This window comes from Coregonus clupeaformis, unplaced genomic scaffold (genome assembly GCF_020615455.1).
Source record: "Coregonus clupeaformis isolate EN_2021a unplaced genomic scaffold, ASM2061545v1 scaf0998, whole genome shotgun sequence".
NCBI lineage: Eukaryota > Metazoa > Chordata > Actinopteri > Salmoniformes > Salmonidae > Coregonus > Coregonus clupeaformis.
In genome coordinates this window covers 142849-154433 of record NW_025534452.1, presented here as the reverse complement: position 1 = coordinate 154433, position 11585 = coordinate 142849, and the positions used below count along the sequence as shown (strand labels likewise).

Genomic DNA, 11585 nt, shown 5'->3' with positions numbered 1-11585 from the left:
GACAGTAGTCAACTCTCTCCTCTCTCTGTGTCTGTCTGTATTCTATTGAACAGACAGTAGTCAACTCTCTCCTCTCTCTGTGTCTGTCTGTATTCTATTGAACAGACAGTAGTCAACTCTCTCCTCTCTCCTCGTCTGTCTTTGTGTAACACCAACATTACAGTGAGTGTATGTGGTGTTGCTAATCCTCTATTTGAATGTCTCCACGCAGGACAACCTTGGTAAGCAGAACCCTTCCCCCCCTCTCTTCTCTGTATCCCTCTCATTTCTCCAGCCCTTCACTTCCACTCCTCTCTCCATCGCTCTTTTATTCCTTCCGCTTTCCTCAACCCCCCTTTTCCCTCCATTCCTTGATTTCCTCAATCCCCCTTTTCCCTCCATTCCTTGATTTCCTCAACCCCCCTTTTCCCTCCATTCCTTGATTTCCTCAACCCCCTTTTCTCCCTCCATCTCTTTTGTCTCTTCATCATATTCCCTCCATTCAGAGACTAGAGCCCATCCTAGCCAGGCCGGAGGAACCTCCAGGAGTTCTGCTCTGTAGAGGTAAATCGGCCTAAAAGTAGATTCCCCCTCTTCGCCTCCTGGATGTGGGGCTCTGAGACCTCATTTGCCAGGGTGAATTTACAGGAACATGACCACAGTGAGAGAGAGAGAGAGAGAGAGAGAGAGAGAGAGAGAGAGAGAGAGAGAGAGAGAGAGAGAGAGAGAGAGAGAGAGAGAGAGAGAGAGAGAGAGAGAGAGAGAGAGAGAGAGAGAGAGAGAGAGAGAGAGAGAGAGAGAGAGAGAGAGAGAGGGGAATGCAACAGAGCCACAATAGTGTTGGAGGAGAGGAGTGATCTTCTGTTAAAAGTTTAATTGAATGTTATTCCTCAGTGACAGATAACCATTGTGGGTTCTCGCTTGTTTAAGGAGCTGTGATCTAAAGTCCTGTGACAAATAGTGGTTTATATAAGAACGGCAATAGGGACAACTTCTGTAAGCTGGCATTGTACCATTAAAGGAAGTGTGCTAAACCAAGAGAGAATGTCCTCCATGCATCTGTGGTACATCGCTACAGATGTGTCTTCTAGCCTTTCTGCTCACGTAGCGAGAGAGAGCAACACAATTTGGGTAAACATCAACATAAATCAAAACGATTCTGTCATTTTTTCCATAAACAGCAAAGTTGTGTTGGTTGATAAAGGCTCCGATTTCAATCAACGGTAAAAACATGAAAGGTTTGACAGATTCCTGATGATTCCTGCCCAGTCTGTTTTTTGTTGTTGTAGCTTTCAGACATCCAGTTGTTGCTGGCGCGGCTCGCAATCAAAGACTTCCCCTCTTCTCTTCTTTCCCCTCCTCTCTTCCTGGCTGGTAGATCAACATGGTCCTTGTCTTTAATGTTGGACTGTGGAGGGAGGTAGAGAGAGGCTTTGACAGAAACAAATATATGTCCTGTGTTTTCTTTTCAACTCCTACAGCGATCTGAGGGTGGTGTCTGTCTTCCCCGTTGAGTCTGTGGTACATAGAATTCATCTAATGAGCTGTTACGTGTTAGATACAACTGTCTGCTATTGTTGTTTCTCTCTATCATTTAGGACAATAATGAACCACGTATTGGTCCTTATCCATGAAGGCTTCAATTGTATCTGTACTAACTCCAAGATACTAGGACAGGTCTGCGGTTCACGGTGAAACGAACAGTGTTGTTTCCTGTGGTGTGGTGCTAGCTGTGTTCTTGTTGTGATGTGAGCCTATTGCTGTCAGCCTCAGGAAGAAGCTATACTACAGTACACCACTGTATAGCCTCAGGAAGCCTACTGGCTCCAACGCTGCAGACAGATGAGAGATCCAGCCAACCCCAGGTGCTGCTCCCTCTAGCCTGCAGGCTGCAGATCACAGCCAGACACCTGCAAAAAGCATTACACCTCCTCCCTCTCCTCCTCCTCTCCTCGTGTCCACACCTCAACCCCCTCCAGCACCTTCACTAAACCTCCCTCACCTCACCCTCCCCTCTACAACTCCGGCCTCAGGTATTGACCCAGGTGCTGCTCCCTCCGGCTCACATCACAGCCAGACACCTACAAAAGCATTACACCTCCTCCAGCACTTCCAAAACAATTACACCTCCCTCCCTCCCTCCCTCCCTCCCTCCCTCCCTCCCTCCCTCCCTCTCACCTCCTCTCCTCTCCTCTCTTCTCTTCTCTTCTCTTCTTGTTTCTCTTCTCTTCTCTTCTCTTCTCTTCTCTTCTCTTCTCTTCTCTTCTCTTCTCTTCTCTTCTCTCCTTCTCTTCTCTTCTCTTCTCTTCTCTTCTCTTCTCTTCTCTTCTCTTCTCTTCTCTTCTCTTCTCTTCTCTTTCTTCTCTTCTCTTCTCTTCTCTTCTCTTCTCTTCTCTTCTCTTCTCTTCTCTTCTCTTCTCTTCTCTTCTCTTCTCTTCTCTTCTCTCCTCTCCTCTCTCCTCCCTCTCCTCACCTTTCCTCTCCTCCCTCACCTCTCCTCCCTCTCCTCCCTCACCTCTCCTCCCTCTCTTCTTGTCTCTCGCCTCGCCTCGCCTCGACTCCAGAACCTGTCAAATCAATTACACCTGCCTCTCAGTGTGTATTCAGACTGCAGTGTGTTGTTGTGACTCCTCCCAGTGTGTATTCAGACTGCAGTGTGTTGTTGTGACTCCTCCCAGTGTGTATTCAGACTGCAGTGTGTTGTTGTGACTCCTCTCACTGTGTATTCAGACTGCAGTGTGGTGTTGTGACTCCTCTCAGTGTGTATTCAGACTGCAGTGTGTTGTTGTGACTCCTCCCAGTGTGTATTCAGACTGCAGTGTGTTGTGACTCCTCCCAGTGTGTATTCAGGCTGCAGTGTGTTGTGACTCCTCCCAGTGTGTATTCAGACTGCAGTGTGTTGTTGTGACTCCTCTCAGTGTGTATTCAGACTGCAGTGTGTTGTGACTCCTCTCAGTGTGTATTCAGACTGCAGTGTGTTGTTGTGACTCCTCTTAGTGTGTATTCAGACTGCAGTGTGTTGTTGTGACTCCTCCCAGTGTGTATTCAGACTGCAGTGTGTTGTTGTGACTCCTCCCAGTGTGTATTCAGACTGCAGTGTGTTGTTGTGACTCCTCTCAGTGTGTATTCAGACTGCAGTGTGTTGTTGTGACTCCTCCCAGTGTGTATTCAGACTGCAGTGTGTTGTTGTGACTCCTCCCAGTGTTTATTCAGGCTGCAGTGTGTTGTTGTGACTCCTCCCAGTGTGTTGTTGTGACTCCTCCCAGTGTGTTGTTGTGACTCCTCCCAGTGTGTTGTTGTGACTCCTCCCAGTGTGTATTCAGGCTGCAGTGTGTTGTTGTGACTCCTCCCAGTGTGTATTCAGGCTGCAGTGTGTTGTTGTGACTCCTCCCAGTGTGTTGTTGTGACTCCTCCCTGTGTGTTGTTGTGACTCCTCCCAGTGTGTTGCTGTGACTGGAGGGACTGCAGTGTGTTGTTGTGACTCCTCCCAGTGTGTTGTTGTGACTGGAGGGACTGTTAACTGTTTACTGCGTTTGTTATCACCTTGAATGATGAGATCAACGTTCTGATTCCTTAACATTTCCACTTTGCACCATGACATTGCCTTGCTGTGTTTTCTTAGGATTATTGGTGTCATTGGTGTCATTCAGAGAGTTTGTTATTGGTATGAGAGCTGTATTCATGAAGAGCGTCTGTTCGGCTTTAGTTCTCCTTCCTAAATGAGAAGGCCCACGTCTCTCTTTGACTCTTTACAACTCAGTCTGGATTACATTTTAATTATCAAGCTTTAGCGTCTTGTAAGGACCATTAACATTTAAACTTCCCATAATTGAAATCTCAAATGGCCACTTAACCGAGATTGAACAAATTACAGCTTCTGCCAAAAGAAGGATTCAATCTCCCTATTGTGGCTTGCAATACATTTTTACTTCCCGACCGAAAACCTTGCCATGGTTATTATGTTGCCATGGTTATTATGTTGCCATGGTTATTATGTTGCCATGGTTATTATGTTCTGAAATCATGGAAAACTTTTCTTCTCTCCATCCTTGCTTTTTTTAACAACATATGTTGTTGCTTCTCTGAAATGAACATAAATTACCGTTCAAAAGTTTGGGGTCACTTAGAAATTTCCTTGTTTTCGATAGAAAAGCAATTTTTCTGTTCATTAAAATAACATCAAATTGATCAGAAATACAGTGTAGACATTGTTAATGTTGTAAATGGCTATTGTAGCTGGAAACGGCTGGTTTTTAATGGAATATCTACATAGGCGTACATTATCAGCAACCATCAGTCCTGTGTTCCAATGGCACGTTGTGTTTGCTAATCCAAGTTTATCATTTTAAAAGGCTAATTGATCATTAGAAAACCCTTTTGCAATGATGTTAGCACAGCTAAAAACTGTTGTGCTGATTAAAGAAGCAATAAAACTGGCCTTCTTGAGACTAGTTGAGTATCTGGATCATCAGCAATTGTGGGTTCGATTACAGGCTCAAAATGGCCAGAAACAAATAACTTTCTTCTGAAACTCATCAGTCTATTCTTGTTCTGAGAAATGAAGGCTATTCCATGCGAGAAATTGCCAAGAAACTGAAGATCTCGTACAATGCTGTGTACTACTCCCTTCACAGAACAGCGCAAACTGGCTCTAACCAGAATAGAAAGAGGAGTGGGAGGCCCCGGTGCACAACTGAGCAAGAGGACAAATACATTAGAGTGTCTAGTTTGAGAAACAGACACCTCACAGGTCCTCAACTGGCAGCTTCATTAAATAGTACCCGCAAAACACCAGTCTCAATGTCAACAGTGAAGAGACGACTCAGGGATGCTGACCTTCTAGGCAGAGTTGCAAAGATTCGTAAATTCGCTCTGGCTATCTACTCCGATTTCAGAGCACTCTCGTCTGTGTGCCAGAGCGCAGAATAACTTATGTACACTGCTCAAAAAAATAAAGGGAACACTTAAACAACACAATGTAACTCCAAGTCAATCACACTTCTGTGAAATCAAACTGATGTATTTAAAGGGCAACGTCTACAGTGAAGAGACGACTCAGGGATGCTGACCTTCTAGGCAGAGTTGCAAAGAAAAAGCCATATCTCAGACTGGCCAATAAAAATAAAAGATTAAGATGGGCAAAAGAACACAGACACTGGACTGAGGAAGATTGAAAAAAGTGTTATGGACAGACAAATCGAAGTTTGAGGTGTTCGGATCACAAGAAGAACATTTGTGAGATGCAGACCAAATGAAAAGATGCTGGAGGAGTGCTTGATGACATCTGTCAAGCATGGTGGAGGCAATGTGAGGGTCTGGGGGTGCTTTGGTGGTGGTAAAGTGGGAGATTTGTACAGGGTAAAAGGGATCTTGAAGAAGGAAGGCTATTACTCCATTTTGCAACGCCATGAAATACCCTGTGGACGGCGCTTGATTGGAGCCAATTTCCTCCTACAACAGGACAATGGAAGAAGCAGTCAGCTGGTATTCTGTCTATAATGGAGTGGCCAGCACAGTCACCGAATCTCAACCCTATTGAGCTATTGTGGGAGGAGCTTGACCGTATGGTACGTAAGAAGTGCCCATCAAGCCAATCCAACTTGTGGGAGGTGCTTCAGGAAGCATGGGGTGAAATCTCTTCAGATTACCTCAACAAATTGACAACTAGAATGCCAAAGGTCTGCAAGGCTGTAATTGCTGCAAATGGAGGATTCTTTGACGAAAGCAACGTTTGAAGGACACGATTATTATTTCTATTAAAAATCAATATTTCTAACCTTGTCAATGACTACATATCCTATGCATTTTGCTATATTTCCTATTCAAACTCATTTCATATATGTTTTCATGGAAAACAAGGACATTTCTAAGTGACCCCAAACTTTTGAACGGTAGTGTACATTAACATAAAACCCACATCCAAGGTTATTGGTCCCATGTGGCTAAGTTCGTAGAGCATGATGCTTGCAACGCCAGTATTGTGGGTTCGATCCGAGAGGAAGAAGCGAAGCACGAGGTTCTTATCGTTTGTGGCACAAATCCCATTCAAGTCATGTGACCGATATTAGCATTATTCGCGCGTCATGTCCAAATCATTCAAAAGTATCTAAAATGAATTGTGAAGCTCAACAAAGTCAATTATAGATTGATGCGCGAAAAATGCTGATTTCCGTCCCATCACTTGAATTTGATTTGTGCCACAAATGCTAAAACGTTAGCATGTGGAAACAGTGCCAGGGAAACTAAAGCAAAGCGTGGATTGCTGTCATACCTTGTCCATAGACTGCTTACAGAGTAAGGAAACCAATACATAATTTTATAATTTGGGAGAACTATGCCTTTAACACAATGTTAGAAATCACACCCATGAAAGAAAGAAAGAAATGAAGTAATGAAGTCATGGTGAGAATCAACCGAGCAAGAAAGTAACACAAAACACTGAGTTAATGCTTGACAAATAGACAACCCCCTGCATCAGTCTCTGGAGAGATGAGTCACAATGCCTCAGTGACCAACACACCATTAGATCCTCTATGCCCTGTCCCTATTGGCTAAGGAGGCTAAACACATTAACATGACAAAGCACTTCAACAGAGTCAATAGAAATTAGACTGAACCAGATGGTAATTTTCCATGAAGAAATGTTTTGTGATTATCCATCAGCTGTTTCATTTGCTTAATTCTATGTTCAAGCTTTTCCTGCTGTAAATACAAACCAATAATGAGGAAGGTGGATCACTTTGGTTCTTTCGTCTGATTGGTTAGATCATCTCTATCCCATCAGAGAGTTAATACGGGGTGTGTTATGTGTTTGGTCTGTAAACAGTCATTGATAACAGGTAGCAGTGAATAAACTGGGAATAAACAATGAATAAGCAGGGAATACACAGGGAATACACAGGGAATAAACAGGGAATAAACAGGGAATAAACAGGGAATAAACAGGGAATACACAGGGAATACACAGGGAATACACAGGGAATAAACAGGGAATAAACAGGGAATAAACAGGGAATACACAGAGAATACAGATAGAAAGTGAGACCAGAGGGTATTCTCATTTCATGCATGCATTATTTTTTTTTATTTGCAAGGGCTACAAAAACATTGTTAAATACATTGTATACACAATTATCTATTTTATATTATAATTTTTTTTTATTTTTTTTTATTTGCAAGAGGGCTACAAAAAGTTTACCTCATAAGTTACCTATAAAGTGAGGGATTTTGAAACCATAAATTGTTCACATAGTTTTGTGATGATCAGATTTCCAATGGCAGTTAATTTCAGTTCTCCTCAGCTGTGATTCTGTCTAGTTTAGCCACTGTGTTGAGTGAAGGGAATGCCTTCCAAGGTGGCAACTTTTTTTTGCCCACTTGAACAGACATTGACAGGACAATATATACATATTCCCACAATGTGCCACTGCAATAGATACATAGTATGCATATCAATTGCCACACGACTCTGGTTATTTTGAAGACCATGGATTATAGAAACTTCAAGGGGTGGTCCACAGCCTTTCAATTTTGGTGGCTAATGTTTTCTTTTTAAACACATTACAACTGTATGACGTAAAGCTTAATAATCTCCTGAAAAGTTGTGCGAAAGGATTTGTTTAAGAAACACAAGAGGATGTACTGTACATTTGAAAAGTCCCATGTGGACAATCTCAGAACGGTCCACGATTTGTTTCCAATAGGTACAACGTTGTCTGTTTTTTTTTTTTTTATGCAGGTGCCACGGTGGAAACCTCTGTTTTTGATGTAGACACTTCCGAGCCATCGTCTTCCGCCTTGCCAAAGAGCTGCATGATGCACGTACGGAACTGGGGAGAGAAGAAGAAGAAAGGAACGTGAAGAGAGAAGCTTCAAAATAGAAGTCTACATTTTAGGTAGGCACGAGAGACCTTTGATAACCACTTTATTATTAATGGGTCAAAATACACAGCTATCAGACAAACACACCAACCTGTTTGTTCATGAAGACATAGATAACCGGATTCCAGATGGTGGCGCTTTTGGCAAAGTAGGCAGGCAGAGCGGCAGCCAGAGGGTGGAAAGCATACCCAGGGTTAGCCGCAGCAAAGCAGGCAAAGGTTGTATAAGGTCCCCAGCATACACAGTAAGCAAAAATCATGACAACGACCATCCTGGACACTTCCTTCTCAGCCTTCTGTGTTGACTCAGAGTCTTTCTGCTGCGCGGCAACCTGTGGTCATTCAGAAGGAGTATCAGATGGTTAGATTTAACCCTCTAATACGCATTTTCAAAAACGGTACACTTGACCATTACTGTATCGAACGACATAGTTGCTTGCTACAGTACAGTATATTTGAAATATCACTTACAGCACGGATGGCCAGCCACACGAACATGTAGCAGAAGATGATCACTGCCAGGGGCAGGAAGCAGCATGTAATCATGAGAGTAATCATGTATGACAGGACTCCAGGGTCCTCATTACCTCCGAACACATCAGGTCCACAGGAAGTCTTCAGGCCATGAGGCCAGTACCTGGTGGTCGGAGAGAGATACAGAGATGGGTTGAATAACGAAACCTTTTGAACAATGGACTTTTTTTTTTCCATAAAAAGAGAACAAATCCCACCTGCTCCAGCCAAAGATGGGCGGGGCACACCAGAAAGCAGACCAGACCCAGGAGAAGATAATACCTCCCATGGCCCATTTGGCATCAAACTTGACATTTCCAAAGGGCTTGCACACCACCACCCATCTCTCCCAGGAGATGACAGCTAGAGACCACAGACCAGCAATACCTGCAGGAGATACACACATTAGACAAAAATATCCCTTTCTGATTTACTGTCACTATGCTATGGCGCTTTAGCAACAGCCGATTACTCTTTCTCAGCACTGTGTAGAAAATGTAGAATTTCCTTCTTAAATATGAAATAAAATATGTAGTCCACATAAAAACGCATCTCACCGCAAGTGGCGACAGTGTATCCCTCAAAGACGCACATTGGGTGTCCAAGAATGAAGTAGCCAAACATCTGGTTGCAAACGCTGATGGTGCTAGCCAAAAGTGTCTCCGCAATGTCTGCGAAAGCAAGGTTGACCAAGATCCAGTTGAGCGGGTGTTGGAGCTTCTTGAATTTAGCGGTGGCCACCAGTACCAGGCCATTGGTGAAGACTGAGGCAACGACCACAAAGAGCATCCAAAGTGTCGAGATATTGTACACCCATCTTGGAGCAATGTGGTAGTTGGGGCCCTCAAAAGGATCTGCGAAAAGAAGAAGAGATCAAAAAATAATATCGGAATGTAAAATGAATATAAATGTGTGAAATTTGTGTGGTCCTCTGTAGCTCAGTTGGTAGAGCACGGCGCTTGTAACGCCAGGGTAGTGGGTTCGATCCCCGTGACCACCCGTATGTAAAAATGTATGCACACGTGACTGTAAGTTGCTTTGGATAAAAGCGTCTGCTAAATGGCTTATTACGTATTGATGTAGTCATATGAGGACAGTAATCAATATGTTGAACAGAATGTGACCCTTCTTTTCAATTTCCGCCTAAAACTGCCTGTAGCTCAGGACCTGAAGCGATGATATGCATATTCTTGCTACTATTTGAAAGGAAACACTTTGAAGTTTGTGTAAATGTGAAATGAATGTAGGAGAACTAGGGGTGTAACGATCCATCTACTACATCGATGTATCGATTTATATTCCTATGATCCAACTACATCAATCTGTGCTCGGCGAGTTGGCCTTTTGGACAACATATATCAATCTAACATCGTTTTAAAATGTAATAAATCGATTGTATCGATACTAGGAAATAACCCATTGGATTTAAGCACGTCAGACTTTATATGGATGTTTTTTCTTAGCACTTTTAATGATAAAGGCTTTAAACATTACTCGATTCAGTCTGCCTATCCGTGACGTCATCGCGCCAGCAGCAGCGCAAAGGCGCCAAGACAACAAAACATAGCATGGCGGACGACAGAGGAGAAGCCGACGAGCGAGAAATTATCAAGCCACCATTGCGGTCCTTACAAGAAACAGGAATCTAGGAAACTTCACCTGCACTGTCCAGTATCCAGGTATTTATTTCAGTCACACTGGTTGAATTTTTGGCTAAAAGGTTACTGAATCGATTTCAAGTCACTGAATCGTTTCGGATCGTATCGTTCTAAATGAACCAATATCGTCCTTGAATCGTATCGACAACCACGAATCGTGATACAAATCGAATCGTTGTTAAAACGAATCATTACACCCCTAAGGAGAACATAACACAATAGATCTGGTAAAAGACCAAAAAACAAAACAAAAAAAAAGACATGCGTTTTATATCTTTGACATGAAAACGAAAAGCCATACGTTCAGATAGGAAGCCGGAAGTCATTTAGATGTTGTCCACAAGAGGGCAGCAGGGCAAAGTATCAGACTGAAACCTTCAAGAATGAGGGAGCCACATAACATTTAGTATGACGTCACCCAGGTGTCCCCTCACGAGTTTGCCCAAATGCACCCAAGTGGCCTCCGAGTGACCGAATTGGTAAATGGCTACATTTTCAAGTACATAACTATAGAGAACATACAAAAATGCTAAGGTAAGAAGAAAAAAAATACAAATGGTACACACTCCCAGGAATGTCGTACATGATGGATCATTGGCTTCCCTACGTAAAAGGTACTGACAGGAGATGCGACGAGAATGCTGATCCAATGCCTCCCAACACAGAAGTGAACTATTTAAGATAAGGGCCAAGTTAGCAGCCAACACTGATCTAATGTCATAAGAGAACACACCACAAACCATACACAAAGTGAAAAAACATATATATATATATATATATATATATGCATATATATTTACACACTATTTACAATGATAGTATTTAGAACCCCCTCAGTCCTCTACATAAGCTGCTGATGCCAAGTCCCATAGCAGTCTCTTTCTGCTGTAAAGCAGAGGGTAACAGAAAAAGTAGTGCAGGCGATGGGAGATTTCTTGTGAAGACACCTGGGTGACTTCATGCTAAATGTTATGTAGCTCCCTCATTCATTCGCCTTACATACAAACACACACACGATAACATACGCACTATACACACACACACACACACACACGTACACATGGATATTGTACTGTAGACATGTGGTCATGTTAATCTACAATAACTACGACCTTTTTGGGGAATCCACAGAATTAGGCTACTTTCAGTCCTTCTACCGAATGACGTCACGAACCCAGGCACTACACTGACGGGATGTACTGTACCTTTGGTGTTGTTGCTGTTGGTGTAGGAAAATCCGGATTCTCGCGTCGTTTCCTCTTGTCGCCTTGCAGCAAACACTCCTAGCTCTGCCATCCTGGACTGGTTAACAGGAGTTTCTGAAGTTGACTGCTGAAGTCCAATCTGTGCTTCTCCACGCCCCTAGTTTATATACCATCCTTTGGGTCTTTTGGAAGGATTATGGCCTTGGAGGGAATTAGGGCAGGGTGTGCAATGGTATGGACTAGACTGTCTTTTCTTAATTACCGTTAATTAACACAAACGACTAATTACGGAGGATTTCAGAGGCCCTTAATCTTGTTTGAAAGGGCATTGGTGGCAGAGTAGGTTAAAA

The 11585-nt window shown here is 43.1% G+C and overlaps 1 protein-coding gene across 1 annotated transcript; it reads right to left on the bottom strand.

Annotated features, from left to right (window-relative positions):
• Positions 1-7033: 7033 nt before the first annotated feature.
• LOC121553360 (red-sensitive opsin-like) lies at positions 7034-11373 on the bottom strand. Its single transcript, XM_041866410.2, has 6 exons — positions 11236-11373; positions 8930-9226; positions 8591-8759; positions 8331-8496; positions 7952-8191; positions 7034-7808 (listed from the first exon to the last, which is right to left on the bottom strand). The coding sequence occupies exons 1-6, from the start codon at positions 11324-11326 to the stop codon at positions 7710-7712; spliced, it is 1062 nt and encodes a 353-aa protein (XP_041722344.1). The 5' UTR covers positions 11327-11373; the 3' UTR covers positions 7034-7709.
• Positions 11374-11585: the final 212 nt, after the last annotated feature.